The sequence below is a fragment of the Hippocampus bargibanti genome, linkage group LG15, assembly GCF_051943395.1.
Source record: "Hippocampus bargibanti isolate YZ-2025 linkage group LG15, ASM5194339v1, whole genome shotgun sequence".
Lineage (NCBI taxonomy): Eukaryota > Metazoa > Chordata > Actinopteri > Syngnathiformes > Syngnathidae > Hippocampus > Hippocampus bargibanti.
In genome coordinates this window covers 512,525-534,872 of record NC_142748.1, presented here as the reverse complement: position 1 = coordinate 534,872, position 22,348 = coordinate 512,525, and the positions used below count along the sequence as shown (strand labels likewise).

The 22,348-nt window shown below is 38.8% G+C and overlaps 1 protein-coding gene across 1 annotated transcript; it reads left to right on the top strand.

Annotated features, from left to right (window-relative positions):
- Window positions 1–52: 52 nt before the first annotated feature.
- On the top strand, window positions 53–21,427 carry bsk146 (brain specific kinase 146). The gene is made up of 5 exons (XM_089015975.1): window positions 53–377; window positions 16,154–16,402; window positions 17,266–17,468; window positions 18,625–18,816; window positions 18,891–21,427. Exons 2-5 carry the CDS (start codon window positions 16,246–16,248, stop codon window positions 19,548–19,550), a joined length of 1,212 nt encoding a protein of 403 aa, XP_088872101.1. The 5' UTR covers window positions 53–377; window positions 16,154–16,245; the 3' UTR covers window positions 19,551–21,427.
- The last annotated feature ends 921 nt before the right edge of the window (window positions 21,428–22,348 follow it).

The window sequence follows — 22,348 nt, the reverse complement described above, 5'->3', positions numbered from 1 at the left end:
TCAAGAAGGCTCCGTATCTTCGCTCCGATGCCCCGACAATAAAAAGAAAGATTGATAGCGTCATGGCAGCAAACACAACGGAGCCTCACTTGAGTTAAATGGGCGGGGGATGAATCCCTATTTCCTCCAATCCGGTGGCCCGTCTCTCCTTGCGCCCGCCCTCCCTCCCTCTATTCTCATCCCCTCCCGGAGGACAAAGCGATGCAGAGACAATAGGACGCCGCGGGAAGTCAGTGGAGGAGACTGTCAGCTGCCCGGTTGACGGCGACAACCGCGCCGACTCGCCCTTTTCCACCCTCTTTTCTGCTTCTACGATGGCGCTTTTGTTTAGCGTGGCTTTGACGCACAGCCAGAGCGGTACGAGCATCTCTTCAATGGTAAGCGTTTCTTTTCTCTTCTTTCCGTTCAATGGCATCTTCAAGCAGGCTGTTTACGTTGCAAACGCTCCTTTGTGTATTCGGGTGCGTTACCTTCGATCCGAGCGAGCGTCAATGCACAAAAGGAACGCGATTGTCCTCTTTTGTCATTGCCATCAGAGCCGTCCATCCTCTTGAACGTGGGGGGGGGTAGCCAGGTGTCTGCGGTATAGACGCGTGTCATTCGCCACCGTTTCCTCTGAATCGGTGCAGTCTGAGGACGCGCTGCAAGTGGGGGAGCTTTGTGACTCGATCCTGGTGGAACAAGAGAGCGGAGCACTTTCTTTTAGACATTGAAAGCAGGCGAGAGATGCACTTCAATTGAACAATAGACAAGGAATTCAAATATCAAATCGACACATAGCTTCATGTATGACATCAAATCCGCAGATTTCAGAATCTTCATTGGCGTAACACAAATGGTGGAGCAACACACGTGGACAGATAATATAGGAGTCACCCGGTAGCAATGCATCAATCATTTATTTTGACAATACAAATACAAATAACATCCGAGTTATGACCGGCGCGAGTTACGACCACCCATTCTTACGACCACCGGACCCTTTTTTTAATGCCGCAGCCGGCAACGCGTACTACAGTTTTGGCCAGCCGGCATGTCACACACTCGCACAGCAATCTACTGCGTGACTACACTCAATACAGTAGTTATACATTTCTCGGCACCATCTCCTGTACACTGCTTTTTTCCTTCGGCGTCCGCCTGAGTCCCAGCATCGCCCAAAACTGTAAAATAATGTATAAAACAAAACCGTTTTGTTATATTGGTGTCTTTTTTTTTAACTGTAAAAAGCCCATGCAAAAAAATCCATTTAAATAAATGTCGTCTGAGCATACTTTAAGTTTGGAGGCATTCACGTGTGTGTGTGTGTGTGTGAGAGAGACATTGAAGTCATCACGGTGGGCTTAACGTGTGGCATTTGGATATGAAAAAAAAGCAGTTTGATTCCAGCGTGATGCGTCACAGCTCACACAATGCGACACAAAAACATACAAAGCAAGATGATGCCAGCGGGCAGGTTTGCTGGCACTCAATCACATTTCTCGAAATAAAGACAGATATTAACGGGATGTACTCATAATGATTGATCAGTTGTATCTTTTTGTGTATGTGTGTTTCCAAAAAAAAAAACAATATGGAGTAAGGTTTAGTTTGATTTTATTGTCGATTCGCTGATTTATTGATGGTGAAATCAGACGATGAAAATGGATGTTAATTTGATTTGCTTAATAAATTGTTTCATCATTAAAAATAAAATTGAACACCTCTGTTATGTTCCCAAAGGTGCAACATTAAACTGGTTGTTTCTTTTTTTGGAGGGGTGATGGGGGTGGGGGGGCAATACTCCACCACCGACAAATCATGCTCGCTTGTTTAACCTGGTACCGCACATTTGTAAGACATTTTTGAACTGAAATAAATGACCATGTATAGTAAGGCATTTTTAGCACGAAAAAAAAGACCATGTATAGTAAGGCGTTTTTAGCACGAAAAAACGACCATGTATAGTAAGGTGTTTTAGCACGAAAAAACAACCATGTATAGTAAGGCGTTTTTAGCACGAAAAAACGACCATGTATAGTAAGGCATTCTTAGCACGAAAAAAAAAACGTTTTTAGCAGGAAAAAACGACCATGTATAGTAAGGCGTTTTTGCTCCAAAAAATGACCATGTATAGTAACCCGTTTTCGCACCAAAAAACGACCATGTAAAGTAAGGCATTTTTAGCACGAAAAAACGACCATGTATAGTAAGGCGTTTTTGCATAAAAAAACGACCATGTATAGTAAGGCGTTTTTGCATAAAAAAATGACTATGTATAGGAAGGCGTTTTTAGCTAAAAAAAAACGACCATGTATAGTAAGGCGTTTTTAGCACGAAAAAACGACCATGTATAGTAAGGCGTTTTTGCTCCAAAAAACGACCATGTAAAGTAAGGCATTTTTAGCACGAAAAAACGACCATGTATAGTAAGGCGTTTTTGCTCCAAAAAACGACCATGTAAAGTAAGGCATTTTTAGCACGAAAAAACGACCATGTATAGTAAGGCGTTTTTGCATAAAAAAATGACTATGTATAGTAAGGCGTTTTTGCACCAAAAAAACGACTATGTATAGTAAGGCGTTTTTGCACCAAAAAAACGACCATGTATAGTAAGGCGTTTTTGCATAAAAAAATGACCATGTATAGTAAGGCGTTTTTAGCACGAAAAAACGACCATGTATAGTAAGGCGTTTTTAGCACGAAAAAACGACCATGTATAGTAAGGCGTTTTTGCATAAAAAAACGACCATGTATAGTAAGGCGTTTTTGCACCAAAAAACGACCATGTAAAGTAAGGCGTTTTTGCACCAAAAAACGACCACGTATAGTAAGGCGTTTTTAGCACGAAAAAACGACCATGTATAGTAAGGCGTTTTTACCATAAAAAAAACGACCATGTATAGTAAGGCGTTTTTAGCACGAAAAAAACGACCATGTATAGTAAGGCGTTTTTACCATGAAAAAAACGACCATGTATAGTAAGGCGTTTTTGCTCCAAAAAACGACCATGTAAAGTAAGGCATTTTTAGCACGAAAAAACGACCATGTATAGTAAGGCGTTTTTGCATAAAAAAATGACCATGTATAGTAAGGCGTTTTTAGCACGAAAAAACGACCATGTATAGTAAGGTGTTTTAGCACGAAAAAACAACCATGTATAGTAAGGCGTTTTTAGCACGAAAAAACGACCATGTATAGTAAGGCGTTTTTAGCACGAAAAAAAAAACGTTTTTAGCAGGAAAAAACGACCATGTATAGTAAGGCGTTTTTGCTCCAAAAAATGACCATGTATAGTAACCCGTTTTTGCACCAAAAAACGACCATGTAAAGTAAGGCATTTTTAGCACGAAAAAACGACCATGTATAGTAAGGCGTTTTTGCATAAAAAAACGACCATGTATAGTAAGGCGTTTTTGCATAAAAAAATGACTATGTATAGGAAGGCGTTTTTAGCTAAAAAAAAACGACCATGTATAGTAAGGCGTTTTTAGCACGTATAGTAAGGCGTTTTTAGCACGAAAAAACGACCATGTATAGTAAGGCGTTTTTAGCACGAAAAAACGACCATGTAAAGTAAGGCATTTTTAGCACGAAAAAACGACCATGTATAGTAAGGCGTTTTTGCATAAAAAAATGACTATGTATAGTAAGGCGTTTTTGCACCAAAAAAACGACTATGTATAGTAAGGCGTTTTTGCACCAAAAAAACGACCATGTATAGTAAGGCGTTTTTGCATAAAAAAATGACCATGTATAGTAAGGCGTTTTTAGCACGAAAAAACGACCATGTATAGTAAGGCATTTTTAGCACGAAAAAACGACCATGTATAGTAAGGCGTTTTTGCATAAAAAAATGACTATGTATAGTAAGGCGTTTTTGCACCAAAAAAACGACTATGTATAGTAAGGCGTTTTTGCACCAAAAAAACGACCATGTATAGTAAGGCGTTTTTGCATAAAAAAATGACCATGTATAGTAAGGCGTTTTTAGCACGAAAAAACGACCATGTATAGTAAGGCGTTTTTAGCACGAAAAAACGACCATGTATAGTAAGGCGTTTTTGCATAAAAAAACGACCATGTATAGTAAGGCGTTTTTGCACCAAAAAACGACCATGTAAAGTAAGGCGTTTTTGCACCAAAAAACGACCACGTATAGTAAGGCGTTTTTAGCACGAAAAAACGACCATGTATAGTAAGGCGTTTTTACCATAAAAAAAACGACCATGTATAGTAAGGCGTTTTTAGCACGAAAAAAACGACCATGTATAGTAAGGCGTTTTTACCATGAAAAAAACGACCATGTATAGTAAGGCGTTTTTGCTCCAAAAAACGACCATGTATAGTAAGGCGTTTTTAGCACGAAAAAACGACCATGTATAGTAAGGCGTTTTTAGCACGAAAAAACGACCATGTATAGTAAGGCGTTTTTAGCATGAAAAAACGACCATGTATAGTAAGGCGTTTTTAGCACGAAAAAACGACCATGTATAGTAAGGCGTTTTTAGCACGAAAAAACGACCATGTATAGTAAGGCGTTTTTAGCACGAAAAAACGACCATGTATAGTAAGGCGTTTTTGCACCAAAAAACGACCATGTATAGTAAGGCGTTTTTGCATAAAAAAATGACTATGTATAGTAAGGCGTTTTTGCACCAAAAAACGACCATGTATAGTAAGGCGTTTTTGCATAAAAAAATGACCATGTATAGTAAGGCGTTTTTGCATTAAAAAATGACTATGTATAGTAAGGCGTTTTTGCACCAAAAAACGACCATGTATAGTAAGGCGTTTTTGCATAAAAAAATGACCATGTATAGTAAGGCGTTTTAGCACGAAAAAACGACCATGTATAGTAAGGCGTTTTTAGCATGAAAAAAACGACCATGTATAGTAAGGCGTTTTTAGCTAAAAAAAAACGACCATGTATAGTAAGGCGTTTTTAGCATGAAAAAAACGACCATGTATAGTAAGGCGTTTTTGCACCAAAAAACGACCATGTATAGTAAGGCGTTTTTAGCATGAAAAAAACGACCATGTATAGTAAGGCGTTTTTAGCTAAAAAAAAACGACCATGTATAGTAAGGCGTTTTTAGCACGAAAAAAACGACCATGTATAGTAAGGCGTTTTTAGCATGAAAAAAACGACCATGTATAGTAAGGCGTTTTTAGCACGAAAAAACGACCATGTATAGTAAGGCGTTTTTAGCACGAAAAAACGACCATGTATAGTAAGGCGTTTTAGGACGAAAAAACGACCATGTATAGTAAGGCGTTTTTGCATAAAAAAACGACCATGTATAGTAAGGCGTTTTTGCACCAAAAAACGACCATGTATAGTAAGGCGTTTTTGCGTAAAAAAATGACTATGTATAGGAAGGCGTTTTTAGCTAAAAAAAAACGACCATGTATAGTAAGGCGTTTTTAGCACGAAAAAACGACCATGTATAGTAAGGCGTTTTTAGCACGAAAAAACGACCATGTATAGTAAGGTGTTTTAGCACGAAAAAACGACCATGTATAGTAAGGCGTTTTTAGCACGAAAAAACGACCATGTATAGTAAGGCGTTTTTAGCACGAAAAAACGACCATGTATAGTAAGGCGTTTTTGCTCCAAAAAATGACCATGTATAGTAAGGCATTTTTAGCACGAAAAAACGACCATGTATAGTAAGGCGTTTTTAGCACGAAAAAACGACCATGTATAGTAAGGCGTTTTTAGCGCGAAAAAAACGACCATGTATAGTAAGGCGTTTTTAGCACGAAAAAATGACCATGTATAGTAAGGCATTTTTGCACCAAAAAACGACCATGTATAGTAAGGCGTTTTTGCACCAAAAAATGACCATGTATAGTAAGGCGTTTTAGGACGAAAAAACGACCATGTATAGTAAGACGTTTTTGCATAAAAAAACGACCATGTATAGTAAGGCGTTTTTAGCACGAAAAAACGACCATGTATAGTAAGGCGTTTTTAGCACGAAAAAACGACCATGTATAGTAAGGTGTTTTAGCATGTATAGTAAGGCGTTTTGAAAAAACGACCATGTATAGTAAGGCGTTTTTAGCACGAAAAAACGACCATGTATAGTAAGGCGTTTTTAGCACGAAAAAACGACCATGTATAGTAAGGCGTTTTTAGCATGAAAAAACGACCATGTATAGTAAGGCGTTTTTAGCACGAAAAAACGACCATGTATAGTAAGGCGTTTTTGCTCCAAAAAATGACCATGTATAGTAAGGCATTTTTAGCACGAAAAAACGACCATGTATAGTGAGGCGTTTTTAGCACGAAAAAACGACCATGTATAGTAAGGCGTTTTTAGCACGAAAAAACGACCATGTATAGTAAGGCGTTTTTGCACCAAAAAACGACCATGTATAGCAAGGCGTTTTTAGCACGAAAAAACGACCATGTATAGTAAGGCGTTTTTAGCACGAAAAAACGACCATGTATAGCAAGGCGTTTTTAGCACGAAAAAACGACCATGTATAGTAAGGCGTTTTTAGCACGAAAAAAAACGACCATGTATAGCAAGCCGTTTTTAGCACGAAAAAAAACGACCATGTATAGTAAGCCGTTTTTGCTCCAAAAAATGACCATGTATAGTAACCCGTTTTTACACCAAAAAACGACCATGTATAGTAAGGCATTTTTAGCACGAAAAAACGACCATGTATAGTAAGGCGTTTTTAAGCACGAAAAAACGACCATGTATAGTAAGGTGTTTTAGCACCAAAAAAAGACCATGTATAGTAAGGCGTTTTTAGCACGAAAAAACGACCATGTATAGTAAGGCGTTTTTAGCACGAAAAAACGACCATGTATAGTAAGGCGTTTTTAGCACGAAAAAACGACCATGTATAGTAAGGCGTTTTTGCACCAAAAAACGACCATGTATAGTAAGGCGTTTTTGCACCAAAAAACGACCATGTATAGTAAGGCGTTTTTAGCACGAAAAAACGACCATGTATAGTAAGGCGTTTTTAGCACAAAAAAACGACCATGTATAGTAAGGCGTTTTAGCACGGAAAAACGACCATGTAATAAGGCGTTTTTGCACCAAAAAACGACCATGTAAAGTAAGGCGTTTTTGCACCAAAAAACGACCACGTATAGTAAGGCGTTTTTAGCACGAAAAAACGACCATGTATAGTAAGGCGTTTTTAGCACGAAAAAACGACCATGTATAGTAAGGTGTTTTTAGCACGAAAAAACGACCATGTATAGTAAGGCGTTTTTAGCACGAAAAAACGACCATGTATATTAAGGCGTTTTTAGCATGAAAAAACGACCATGTATAGTAAGGCGTTTTTAGCACGAAAAAACGACCATGTATAGTAAGGCGTTTTTAGCACGAAAAAACGACCATGAATAGTAAGGCGTTTTTAGCACGAAAAAACGACCATGTATAGTAAGGCGTTTTTAGCACGAAAAAACGACCATGTATAGTAAGGCGTTTTTGCACCAAAAAACGACCATGTATAGTAAGGCGTTTTTAGCACGAAAAAACGACCATGTATAGTAAGGCGTTTTTAGCACGAAAAAACGACCATGTATAGTAAGGCGTTTTTAGCACGAAAAAACGACCAGGCGTTTTAGCACGAAAAAACGACCATGTATAGTAAGGCGTTTTTAGCACGAAAAAATGACCATGTATAGTAAGGCGTTTTTGCACCAAAAAACGACCATGTATAGTAAGGCGTTTTTGCACCAAAAAATGACCATGTATAGTAAGGCGTTTTAGGACGAAAAAACGACCATGTATAGTAAGGCGTTTTTGCATAAAAAAACGACCATGTATAGTAAGGCGTTTTTAGCACGAACAAAACGACCATGTATAGTAAGGCGTTTTTAGCTAAAAAAAACGACCATGTATAGTAAGGCGTTTTTAGCATGAAAAAAACGACCATGTATAGTAAGGCGTTTTTGCACCAAAAAACGACCATGTATAGGAAGGCGTTTTTAGCTAAAAAAAAACGACCATGTATAGTAAGGCATTTTTAGCACGAAAAAACGACCATGTATAGTAAGGCGTTTTAGGACGAAAAAACGACCATGTATAGTAAGGCGTTTTTGCATAAAAAAACGACCATGTATAGTAAGGCGTTTTTGCACCAAAAAACGACCATGTATAGTAAGGCGTTTTTGCGTAAAAAAATGACTATGTATAGGAAGGCGTTTTTAGGTAAAAAAAAACGACCATGTATAGTAAGGCGTTTTTAGCACGAAAAAACGACCATGTATAGTAAGGCGTTTTTAGCACGAAAAAACGACCATGTATAGTAAGGCGTTTTTAGCACGAAAAAACGACCATGTATAGTAAGGCGTTTTTGCTCCAAAAAATGACCATGTATAGTAAGGCATTTTTAGCACGAAAAAACGACCATGTATAGTAAGGCGTTTTTAGCACGAAAAAACGACCATGTATAGTAAGGCGTTTTTAGCGCGAAAAAAACGACCATGTATAGTAAGGCGTTTTTAGCACGAAAAAATGACCATGTATAGTAAGGCATTTTTGCACCAAAAAACGACCATGTATAGTAAGGCGTTTTTGCACCAAAAAATGACCATGTATAGTAAGGCGTTTTAGGACGAAAAAACGACCATGTATAGTAAGGCGTTTTTGCATAAAAAAACGACCATGTATAGTAAGGCGTTTTTAGCACGAAAAAACGACCATGTATAGTAAGGCGTTTTTAGCACGAAAAAACGACCATGTATAGTAAGGCGTTTTTAGCACGAAAAAACGACCATGTATAGTAAGGTGTTTTAGCATGAAAAAACGACCATGTATAGTAAGGCGTTTTTAGCACGAAAAAACGACCATGTATAGTAAGGCGTTTTAGCACGAAAAAACGACCATGTAATAAGGCGTTTTTGCACCAAAAAACGACCATGTAAAGTAAGGCGTTTTTGCACCAAAAAACAACCACGTATAGTAAGGCGTTTTTAGCACGAAAAAACGACCATGTATAGTAAGGCGTTTTTAGCACGAAAAAACGACCATGTATAGTAAGGTGTTTTTAGCACGAAAAAACGACCATGTATAGTAAGGCGTTTTTAGCACGAAAAAACGACCATGTATATTAAGGCGTTTTTAGCATGAAAAAACGACCATGTATAGTAAGGCGTTTTTAGCACGAAAAAACGACCATGTATAGTAAGGCGTTTTTAGCACGAAAAAACGACCATGAATAGTAAGGCGTTTTTAGCACGAAAAAACGACCATGTATAGTAAGGCGTTTTTGCTCCAAAAAATGACCATGTAGAGTAAGGCATTTTTAGCACGAAAAAACGACCATGTATAGTGAGGCGTTTTTAGCACGAAAAAACGACCATGTATAGTAAGGCGTTTTTAGCACGAAAAAACGACCATGTATAGTAAGGCGTTTTTGCACCAAAAAACGACCATGTATAGTAAGGCGTTTTTAGCACGAAAAAACGACCATGTATAGTAAGGCGTTTTTAGCACGAAAAAACGACCAGGCGTTTTAGCACGAAAAAACGACCATGTATAGTAAGGCGTTTTTAGCACGAAAAAATGACCATGTATAGTAAGGCGTTTTTGCACCAAAAAACAACCATGTATAGTAAGGCGTTTTTGCACCAAAAAATGACCATGTATAGTAAGGCGTTTTAGGACGAAAAAACGACCATGTATAGTAAGGCGTTTTTAGCATGAAAAAAACGACCATGTATAGTAAGGCGTTTTTGCACCAAAAAACGACCATGTATAGGAAGGCGTTTTTAGCTAAAAAAAAACGACCATGTATAGTAAGGCGTTTTTAGCGCGAAAAAAACGACCATGTATAGTAAGGCGTTTTTAGCACGAAAAAATGACCATGTATAGTAAGGCGTTTTAGGACGAAAAAACGACCATGTATAGTAAGGCGTTTTTGCATAAAAAAACGACCATGTATAGTAAGGCATTTTTAGCACGAAAAAACGACCATGTATAGTGAGGCGTTTTTAGCACGAAAAAACGACCATGTATAGTAAGGCGTTTTTGCACGAAAAAACGACCATGTATAGTAAGGCGTTTTTAGCACGAAAAAACGACCATGTATAGTAAGGCGTTTTTAGCACGAAAAAACGACCATGTATAGTAAGGCGTTTTTAGCACGAAAAAACGACCATGTATAGTAAGGCGTTTTTAGCACGAAAAAACGACCATGTATAGTAAGGCGTTTTTAGCACGAAAAAATGACCATGTATAGTAAGGCGTTTTTGCACCAAAAAACGACCATGTATAGTAAGGCGTTTTTGCACCAAAAAACGACCATGTATAGTAAGGCGTTTTTGCACCAAAAAACGACCATGTATAGTAAGGCGTTTTTGCATAAAAAAATGACTATGTATAGTAAGGCGTTTTTGCACCAAAAAACGACCATGTATAGTAAGCCGTTTTAGCACGAAAAAACGACCATGTATAGTAAGGCGTTTTAGCACGAAAAAACGACCATGTATAGTAAGGCGTTTTTGCATAAAAAAATCACCATGTATAGTAAGGCGTTTTTAGCATGAAAAAAACGACCATGTATAGTAAGGCGTTTTTAGCACGAAAAAACGACCATGTATAGTTAGGTGTTTTAGCATGAAAAAACGACCATGTATAGTAAGGCGTTTTTAGCATGAAAAAACGACCATGTATAGTAAGGCGTTTTTAGCACGAAAAAACGACCATGTATAGTAAGGCGTTTTTAGCACGAAAAAACGACCATGTATAGTAAGGCGTTTTTAGCACGAAAAAACGACCATGTATAGTAAGGCGTTTTTAGCACGAAAAAACGACCATGTATAGTAAGGCGTTTTTAGCACGAAAAAACGACCATGTATAGTAAGGCGTTTTTAGCACGAAAAAACGACCATGTATAGTAAGGCGTTTTTAGCACGAAAAAACGACCATGTATAGTAAGGCATTCTTAGCACGAAAAAAAAAACGTTTTTAGCATGAAAAAACGACCATGTATAGTAAGGCGTTTTTGCTCCAAAAAATGACCATGTATAGTAACCCGTTTTTGCACATGTATAGTAAGGCGTTTTTGAAAAAACGACCATGTATAGTAAGGCGTTTTTAGCGCGGAAAAAACGACCATGTATAGTAAGGCGTTTTTAGCACGAAAAAACGACCATGTATAGTAAGGCGTTTTTGCACCAAAAAACGACCATGTATAGTAAGGCGACCATGTATAGTAAGGCGTTTTTAGCATGAAAAAACGACCATGTATAGTAAGGCGTTTTTGCACCAAAAAACGACCATGTATAGTAAGGCGTTTTTAGCTTAAAAAAAAAACGACAATGTATAGTAAGGCGTTTTTAGCATGAAAAAAACGGCCATGTATAGTAAGGCGTTTTTGCACCAAAAAACGACCATGTATAGTAAGGCGTTTTAGCACGAAAAAACGACCATGTATATATAGTAAGGCGTTTTTGCATAAAAAAACGACCATGTATAGTAAGGCGTTTTTAGCACGAAAAAACGACCATGTATAGTAAGGCGTTTTTAGCACGAAAAAAACGACCATGTATAGTAAGGCGTTTTTAGCACGAAAAAACGACCATGTATAGTAAGGCGTTTTTAGCACGAAAAAACGACCATGTATAGTAAGGCGTTTTTAGCACGAAAAAACGACCATGTATAGTAAGGCATTCTTAGCACGAAAAAAAAACGTTTTTAGCATGAAAAAACGACCATGTATAGTAAGGCGTTTTTGCTCCAAAAAATGACCATGTATAGTAACCCGTTTTTGCACCAAAAAACGACCATGTATAGTAAGGCGTTTTTAGCGCGAAAAAAACGACCATGTATAGTAAGGCGTTTTTAGCACGAAAAAACGACCATGTATAGTCGGCGTTTTTAGCACGAAAAAACGACCATGTATAGTAAGGCGTTTTTAGCACGAAAAAACGACCATGTATAGTAAGGCGTTTTTAGCACCAAAAAACGACCATGTATAGTAAGGCGTTTTTGCACCAAAAAACGACCATGTATAGTAAGGCGTTTTTGCATAAAAAAAACGACCATGTATAGTAAGGCGTTTTTGCACCAAAAAACGACCATGTATAGTAAGGCGTTTTAGCACGAAAAAACGACCATGTATAGTAAGGCGTTTTTAGCACGAAAAAACGACCATGTATAGTAAGGCGTTTTTAGCACCAAAAAACGACCATGTATAGTAAGGCGTTTTTGCACCAAAAAACGACCATGTATAGTAAGGTGTTTTAGCATGAAAAAACGACCATGTATAGTAAGGCGTTTTTGCACCAAAAAACGACCATGTATAGTAAGGCGTTTTAGCACGAAAAAACGACCATGTATAGTAAGGCGTTTTTGCATAAAAAAATGACTATGTATAGTAAGGCGTTTTAGCACCAAAAAAACGACCATGTATAGTAAGGCGTTTTTGCATAAAAAAACGGCCATGTATAGTAAGGCGTTTTTGCACCAAAAAACGACCATGTATAGTAAGGCGTTTTAGCACGAAAAAACGACCATGTATATATAGTAAGGCGTTTTTGCATAAAAAAACGACCATGTATAGTAAGGCGTTTTTAGCACGAAAAAACGACCATGTATAGTAAGGCGTTTTTAGCACCAAAAAACGACCATGTATAGTAAGGCGTTTTTGCACCAAAAAACGACCATGTATAGTAAGGCGTTTTTGCATAAAAAAAACGACCATGTATAGTAAGGCGTTTTTGCACCAAAAAACGACCATGTATAGTAAGGCGTTTTAGCACGAAAAAACGACCATGTATAGTAAGGCGTTTTTAGCACGAAAAAACGACCATGTATAGTAAGGCGTTTTTAGCACCAAAAAACGACCATGTATAGTAAGGCGTTTTTGCACCAAAAAACGACCATGTATAGTAAGGCGTTTTTGCATAAAAAAAACGACCATGTATAGTAAGGCGTTTTTGCATAAAAAAATGACTATGTATAGTAAGGCGTTTTAGCACCAAAAAAACGACCATGTATAGTAAGGCGTTTTTGCATAAAAAAATGACCATGTATAGTAAGGCGTTTTAGCACGAAAAAACGACCATGTATAGTAAGGCGTTTTTAGCGAAAAAAGACGACCATGTATATTAAGGCGTTTTTAGCATGAAAAAACGACCATGTATAGTAAGGCGTTTTTGCACCAAAAAACGACCATGTATAGTGAGGCGTTTTTGCACCAAAAAACGACCATGTATAGTAAGGTGTTTTAGCACCAAAAAATGACCATGTATAGTAAGGCGTTTTAGCACGAAAAAACGACCATGTATAGTAAGGCGTTTTTGCACCAAAAAAACGACCATGTATAGTAAGGCGTTTTTAGCACGAAAAAACGACCATGTATAGTAAGGCGTTTTAGCACGAAAAAACGACCATGTATAGTAAGGCGTTTTTAGCGAAAAAAGACGACCATGTATATTAAGGCGTTTTAGCACGAAACAACGACCATGTATAGTAAGGCGTTTTTAGCGAAAAAAGACGACCATGTATATTAAGGCGTTTTAGCACGAAACAACGACCATGTATAGTAAGGCATTTTTAGCCAAAAAAACGACCATGTATAGTAAGGCGTTTTTAGCTAAAAAAAACGACCATGTATAGTAAGGCGTTTTTGCATAAAAAAATGACCATGTATAGTAAGGCGTTTTTAGCACGAAAAAACGACCATGTATAGTAAGGCGTTTTTAGCTAAAAAAAACGACGATGTATAGTAAGGCGTTTTTAGCATGAAAAAAACGACCATGTATAGTAAGGCGTTTTTAGCTAAAAAAAAACGACCATGTATAGTAAGGCGTTTTTAGCTAAAAAAAAAAACGACCATGTATAGTAAGGCGTTTTTAGCTAAAAAAAAAAAAAAAAACGACCATGTATAGTAAGGCGTTTTTAGCACCAAAAAACGACCATGTATAGTAAGGCGTTTTTAGCTAAAAAAAAAAAAAAAAACGACCATGTATAGTAAGGCGTTTTTAGCATGAAAAAAACGACCATGTATAGTAAGGCGTTTTTGCACCAAAAAACGACCATGTATAGTAAGGCGTTTTTGCACAAAAAAATGACCATGTATAGTAAGGCATTTTTAGCACGAAAAAACGACCATGTATAGTAAGGTGTTTTAGCACGAAAAAACGACCATGTATAGTAAGGCGTTTTGAGCACGAAAAAACGACCATGTATAGTAAGGCGTTTTTAGCGAAAAAAGACGACCATGTATATTAAGGCGTTTTTAGCATGAAAAAACGACCATGTATAGTAAGGCGTTTTTGCACCAAAAACGACCATGTATAGTAAGGCGTTTTTATCTTAAAAAAAAAACGACCATGTATAGTAAGGCATTTTTAGCATGAAAAAAAGACCATGTATAGTAAGGCATTTGTAGCACGAAAAAAAGACCATGTATAGTAAGGCGTTTTTAGCATGAAAAAAACGACCATGTATAGTAAGGCGTTTTTGCACCAAAAAACGACCATGTATTGTAAGGCGTTTTTAGCTAAAAAAAAAAACGACCATGTATAGTAAGGCGTTTTTGCACCAAAAAACGACCATGTATAGTAAGCCGTTTTTGCACCAAAAAACGACCATGTATAGTAAGGCGACCATGTATAGTAAGGCGTTTTTAGCATGAAAAAACGACCATGTATAGTAAGGCGTTTTTGCACCAAAAAACGACCATGTATAGTAAGGCGTTTTTAGCTTAAAAAAAAAACGACAATGTATAGTAAGGCGTTTTTAGCATGAAAAAAACGGCCATGTATAGTAAGGCGTTTTTGCACCAAAAAACGACCATGTATAGTAAGGCGTTTTAGCACGAAAAAACGACCATGTATATATAGTAAGGCGTTTTTGCATAAAAAAACGACCATGTATAGTAAGGCGTTTTTAGTACGAAAAAACGACCATGTATAGTAAGGCGTTTTTGCACCAAAAAACGACCATGTATAGTAAGGCGTTTTAGCACGAAAAAACGACCATGTATAGTAAGGCGTTTTTAGCATGAAAAAAAGACCATGTATAGTAAGGCGTTTTTAGCTAAAAAAAAAAACGACCATGTATAGTAAGGCGTTTTTGCACCAAAAAACGACCATGTATAGTAAGCCGTTTTTGCACCAAAAAACGACCATGTATAGTAAGGCGACCATGTATAGTAAGGCGTTTTTAGCATGAAAAAACGACCATGTATAGTAAGGCGTTTTTGCACCAAAAAACGACCATGTATAGTAAGGCGTTTTTAGCTTAAAAAAAAAACGACAATGTATAGTAAGGCGTTTTTAGCATGAAAAAAACGGCCATGTATAGTAAGGCGTTTTTGCACCAAAAAACGACCATGTATAGTAAGGCGTTTTAGCACGAAAAAACGACCATGTATATATAGTAAGGCGTTTTTGCATAAAAAAAACGACCATGTATAGTAAGGCGTTTTTAGTACGAAAAAACGACCATGTATAGTAAGGCGTTTTTGCACCAAAAAACGACCATGTATAGTAAGGCGTTTTAGCACGAAAAAACGACCATGTATAGTAAGGCGTTTTTAGCATGAAAAAAAGACCATGTATAGTAAGGCGTTTTTAGCTAAAAAAAAAAAACGACCATGTATAGTAAGGCGTTTTTAGCTTAAAAAAAAAACGACAATGTATAGTAAGGCGTTTTTAGCATGAAAAAAACGGCCATGTATAGTAAGGCGTTTTTGCACCAAAAAACGACCATGTATAGTAAGGCGTTTTAGCACGAAAAAACGACCATGTATATATAGTAAGGCGTTTTTGCATAAAAAAACGACCATGTATAGTAAGGCGTTTTTAGTACGAAAAAACGACCATGTATAGTAAGGCGTTTTTGCACCAAAAAACGACCATGTATAGTAAGGCGTTTTTAGCACGAAAAAACGACCATGTATAGTAAGGCGTTTTTAGCATGAAAAAAAGACCATGTATAGTAAGGCGTTTTTAGCTAAAAAAAAAAAAACGACCATGTATAGTAAGGCATGTTCAGCATGAAAAAACCTACAACCTTTTAAAGGTAGACTATTTTTTGGCTGCATTCTAGATTAGAGTACAAATGGAAAAGGTGAGGTGTCACTCAAAATGGCGGCCTGAACTAAAAATACACCATATCTAAACGCAATTTAAAAGAATGCAATATCTTACCGCAAACACGTTTCCATTTTTTTCCAGTAAGGTCAAGCGTCAGCTGCCGCCGCTCCAAAGTCGCCGCGCCGTCCATTCCTCACTCTATCCTCTGGCTGCGTCCTCCTGGATCTTTCCACATGGGATCCCAAACAAACATGGACATCCTGGATGAGCTGCAGTTGATCGCAGCCCAGAACCTGGAAAAGTTAGAAATCAACAAGTACTATGAAGTCATAAGAGAGCTGGGCAAGGGCACCTACGGCAAGGTGGACCTGGTCATCCACAAAATCAGAGGTGAGAAACGCATTGTTATGTAAAATGGATGAAAATCAACTTTTTGCTCTCAGATCACCCCCGTCAACGTTCACTTAAAGGACAACCGACGTCTCCCCACAAGTTGTGTCCATCATTTGTAAAATGGTTTCAAATGACTTCTACTGAGCCTATTTTACAAAGATTCCACCGCATATATTTATATTTTACGTTTTAAGACTGGCGCTGGATATTCAGGAAGTCTTGTTTTTGAGTTGGTGACAAGTCCGTACGTGACGTCACTAAAGGACCGGCCTTGACCGTAAAAAAAGACGCATTGTAGCGGTCCTTTCATCACGTCAATGTATTTTGCTGTATTTGTTTGGTCTGGGGACCTCGTGTTGCAACCAGAAGAGGGCGTCCAAGCGCCATATAAGGAATTTATCAGCCTGTGGAAACGGAGGTGGCCACTGGAGGTCGCCATTTTGTGCCTCTTTTTTTGGCTGAGGGATTTTGCCCCAATGTTGCCTCAAAATGGCACAAATAAATTATTTAATTGATTGCAAACATGTATGCTTTCCTCTTCAGAACTATTTGAATCATATTCATAACTGGATGTGTAACAGGAAAGCATATTCTCCCAATCTGAAGCCATTGTTTGGATTCACAAGCAATGCAAGACGTCTTGGCGTGACGTCACGAACTGGGGGCGGGACTTTCTGAAAATGCCCAATTGCAGCTCAATTTTTTTGAAGTCATTTTTATTGGTGTTTTGCATTTGACTAAAAATATCATATTGCGTGTTTTGGCTATTTTGGATGCTATAAAACGTTTTTCTGATGTCAGTTAAAAAACAAAAAAATGACGTCGGTTGTCCTTTGAACATAACTTCTGGTCTCAAAAAGGTACCAAAATGGCGCTGAAGTTCTTGAAAAAGAAGACTAACAAGCTCAAGTCGTTCCTGCGGGAGTATAGCATCTCGCTCTACTTGTCTCCTTGCCCGTTCATCATCAACATGTTTGGCATCGCGTTCGAGACGGACGAGTACTACGTCTTTGCGCAAGAGTACGCGCTGGCGGGGGATCTCTTCGACATCATTCCTCCGCAGGTACGAATCATTGTGAAGACTTTGAGCTCGGCCTGTTGCGTAACATGGAAGTCAATCGATGAGAATGTGGAGTTGGCAGCTGTTAAATGGTGAAATCGAAACCTTAGCTAGCACGTGCGTTGTTTGCGTTCGCTGCGTTTGGCTATGCCGATGGTTCAAGAAACTGAGTGACTGAGCGGCAACAAACAATGTGAAATTCACCTCCAATTTTTCAAACGAGCGACTTTTGCTTGGCGTTAGCCGCATTGTACTTTAGCTTTAGCAGTAAGTAAGGAGATAAAGGCGCGAAAAGTCAGTGGCCTTAAATTGCGGGAAAACACACACACGCAAACAAACTAGCAAGATATAATTAATTGCGCAGCGCTAGTATGAGTATTATTTCAGTATAAGGGAAAAACAAATATGGCCGCTGTTATATTGCTAGTTTAACTTGTGGAAAACCCACAAGCTGACTTAACACACACAAACACACAAAATGATTTCAAAAATGTATTACAGTAAAGTCTCCTTATATCGATAGTAGCGCTTATTACGATCCTATTTCTATGAACGCAAGGAGAAAATTACATGCGAGCAGGGTCGGATATATCGATAGTCCCGGTTATATCGATATTTTTTCCGACTCCCGAGAATATCGATAAAACGAGACTTTACTGTATTATTATGATTATCAACAAATTGCAAAATTCAATTAATTGTGCTGCGCAAGTGTCAGTAGAGCTTATTCAGCATAAGGGAAAAACAAACATGGCTGCTGTTGCGTTGCTAGTTTCACTCTATGGAAAATCCAACACGTCGATTTAAGCCTTGTACAATTTGTGTCCAATATTTGGCCATTTTGGACTGTTGGACAATTATCCAAGACATCAAATTCCAGTACAAAAGTGGAAGTAACAATTGTTGCTGATGGGAACGTCACCATCGGCTACAAATAGCCCTGCGGGAAGTCGAAAGCTAGCAAATAGAGTGGACATTAGCGCTTGTTAAACTAACCTGGACACCTTTCAAGTTTTAGACTCGGGAGCAATGATTCTTTTTTTTTTGTCTTTGAGCGCTTGCTATTCCCAACAACATGCTTTTATGCGGTCCGGTTAGTTAGTTATGTGACCCTAAATTGTTTTGGGTTTTTTTCCCCCTCCCCACTTTCCACTATTAGGTGGGTCTCCCCGAAGTCGTGGCCAAGCGCTGCGTTCACCAAGTGGCCATTGCTTTGGATTACCTGCACTGTAAGAAGCTGGTCCATCGGGACATCAAGCCAGAAAACATTCTCATTTTCGACCGGGAGTGCCGTAAAGTCAAGCTGTCTGACTTTGGCATGAGCCGTCGCGCCGGATCCCCCGTCAAACGAGTGAGTGAGTGAGTGATCTCAAGGTGGCACTTTCCATTGGGAAAAAGAGCTCATTTGGCCTTTTCTATTGTCAGGTCAGCGGCACTATCCCGTACACGGCTCCCGAGCTGTGCGACGCGTCTGGCCAAGAGGGGTTTCGCGTGGACTACAGCACCGACGTGTGGGCCTTCGGCGTGCTTCTTTTCTGCATGCTGACTGGCAACTTCCCCTGGGAGAAGGCGCTGGCCTCGGACTCTTTCTACCAGGAGTTTGTCCGCTGGCAGAGAAGAAGGAGCGACACGGTGCCGTCCCAGTGGAGACGCTTCACTGAGCAGGCCCTGCGCATGTTCCGCCGCTTGCTCTCGGTGGAGCGGGAACGACGCCGCTCCGTTAAAGAAGTCTTGGGATACTTCAGCCATTCCTGGATGCTGGACGGCGACAACAACAACAACGACGACCACGAGGACGACGACGAGGACGAGGGCGGCAGTGATACGCGAGGCGGAGCTAATGCGTCCTCATCTTCGTCCGGGGAGGAAGATGAGGAACTTCTAGTGGAACGGATGAAGCAGCAGACTCTGTCTCCGCTCTCACCCGTGGGCGCCGCGATGGAATTGGGCGGGAGCCACCATTTTGTATCCGTGTCCACCAACAGCTCGGCGTCCTCCACCAACAGCTACGAACGGATGCCGCGGGAAAATAACTCCCCGGGAGGACGGATGCTCGTGGCTACGCCCATCGAGATATGTGTCTGAGTACCCCGTCGACATGTTTTTTTCGACGTAAATCCCATCTCACCGGTGTGCTCTTGTACCACCCATCCACACAGTCAACGTCAATGCGCGAAGAACAAGACACCGGACGCCATCTTTGTTTGTGGAAGCACAGGAAAGGCGAGCTGTGTAATGTGGAAAGTATAACAGAAGATTAAAACGGCGTTCCTAAAGCAATATTTCAGAAAAAAAAAAGCAAAAAAAAAAAAAATACACTCAAAAACAAACAAACACTGCTTGGAGAGAAAATGACGTCCCCCCCCCCAGAGGCTTAGCGCCCTCCAGTGGAGAAAGTTTGAAATGCGTTGTACGTTTGACTCATGAAACAAGAAAAAGTTAAAAGAAGTGATTTTTTTTAAAATACGTGTGTTTCATTATTTATTTTTTTGTAACGCATTGAAGAGGTGGCTTTTAGTCACCTCTTTTACTTTACTTTCATCCACCTCTACAATTTGGGCTCAAATTTAACTGCTCATTCGTTGTCGGACTTTGAACATATCTACTTCACACTATTTTCTACTCTCTATTGTGTGACATAAAATACACATAAACAATTCCTTTCAACTCTGCGTCTCACAAAAATAAATGAATTTCAAGCTAATTATGCATGAGTACTTTAGCAACTTTACAAAGAAAAACGTGGAATTTGTGACGTTACGTTCAAGTGGGACTGGCATATATGATCTCTTGACGTTTTAGGGCTAAAGCAAAAGTAATAAAAAAGAAAATAACCCACAAAAATGTCTACATAGTTTCTATTCAATGTGTTTTTGTAACAATCTATTGTATTCATATCACCACTTTCAGAAACCGGAACAGCAACAACAACAAAAAAGCAAAGCATGGCCCTCACGTGGAATTAAATGACTTTCGCAGCTTCTAAATGGTCACTTTCAGATATCACACTGGCAGGGAACTTGTTTTTAAGCAGCACAAAATATCGTTATCATCCTTTCTCAACTGAACCATTTTGAGAACAAAAACGAACAATGGATTTTTGCATTCGGAGTCACCTTTTTATGTCTTTCCCGGTAAATATGTTGTGTCCTCAAAGCTAATCGTAAAAAATACAAATACAAAAGCTGAGTAGATGCGAGCAACGCGGTGGTGTATTTAACGACCCACTTGGATTTTATCGGCGTCATCATCATCATCCTACCTGCTCCCAGCAAGTATGCAAACAAATTATCTTTGTGACAATTGTTTACCTCATCGGACGCCGTACAAAAAAAGACAAATTGTGCATGCAGCTGCTATGTTGTTTCATGCAGATGCGGAACTTTAACGCTCGCTTATATGACCGCATTAAGAAGAGCCTTACCTCATCATCTGAACGCTCGCGAAGAATTCGCCCAGGACAACTTGTAAAAATAAAATATTTACCCCAATAATGTAGATGTTACAAATGTTATCATCATTTTTTTTTTAAATTGGGCCAATAATCCACCATTTTTTGTTTCCTGATTACTACTTAGAATAACGGGTGTGAACCATGGTTACTTCAATGGCAATCGTAATCGAAACATATTGTTTTTGGTCGAACAATTACAATGTTTTTAGGGGAATTTATGTGGCATGATACGACAGTGTAGCTGTTTTTGATTATTTAATTCTTTGTTCAACACGTCCAACGCATTTATTTCAACAGTTTGTCCTTCTCCCCCTTTATCCCACCATTGGCATTACACGTCGTCGTTGAGCGTCATTGTCTTAGTCTAGCGGCACATTTCCCAGCATTGTATCATTTTTGTGACTTTTGTGACTAGATGACCAGAAACACTCCAACTTAGTTTTGTCTCTGCAATACAGTTGTCTTCCTGTCCGATAGGTGTAGTCAATAAAATTGAGGATTCTCATCATCTGTCGTGTTTACTGTTTTTTTCATTTTTTTTTGTGGAATTCTGAAGGACATGTTGGTTGAACAACCCTTACTGGCACGTCGGTTACTACAGTGGACAGTTTATCGCGTTAATATTAAAAACGACCATGTAGAGTAGTGGCTGGATGAGTGACAAGCCTGTTTTCGTCCGTGATTTTGTATTTACGAGTTAGTGAACGCACCACGGTACGCAGGTGTTGAAGTGAATTAAATGGCAGAGCGTCAAACAGCAGCTGCGCTTTTTAAAAAAAATAAATATTTTCCTACCTATGAATTTCCCATCACATGTGGAAGATGTTCCAATTATGATTTTTAAAATATCGGTTTGTGTTTGCATTTCAAGCCTCGACGCAAGTGATAGTGCTTGTTGCGTTACCTCAATGAAGCCCCGAGTGCTCTAACTACTGTCATGCGGACGACAACAAATACGCTTGTCACACTTGACAGACCATTTCAACATTTTAAAAATGATTGATTAAAATATAAAATACGCACAATATAAAAATCACAAATTCTGTATAGTATGGCTTACCTCACTGTTCTTTATCCGGTAAGTACGGCCAACTTCTTCAATTATGATTTTTCTTTTCGAGTGAACTATTTGTCATTTGGTCCCGCAGTGCCCCCTAGTGGTCTGGTAAACTTCCGTTTAGTGGCGAAAACTGGGGATGTTTTTTCTTGCTGGCGTTTTTGATTTGGTCGAGGCCTTTTTTTCCTCCCGTACGATTACACTTTGTTGCTGTAATTGCGTTTTATTTCCTGCACTTAGTGTTCGTTTTTTGGTTGCAGCGTTCGACCGTTTGTAACACGTCAGCCCTTGTCGTTCATTACTGTACATATTCCAATTCGTCATTGGCGCGACTTATTGGGCTAACATTATCCCTGCAATTGACAAAATCTG

Coding starts and splice junctions, on each gene's coding strand:
- bsk146 (XM_089015975.1), top strand. CDS start 16,246: ATGGGATCCCAAACAAACATGGACATCCTGGATGAGCTGCAGTTGATC. Junction 17,469..18,624: donor TCGACATCATTCCTCCGCAG/GTACGAATCATT, acceptor TTCCACTATTAG/GTGGGTCTCCCCGAAGTCGT. Junction 18,817..18,890: donor CCGGATCCCCCGTCAAACGA/GTGAGTGAGTGA, acceptor TTCTATTGTCAG/GTCAGCGGCACTATCCCGTA.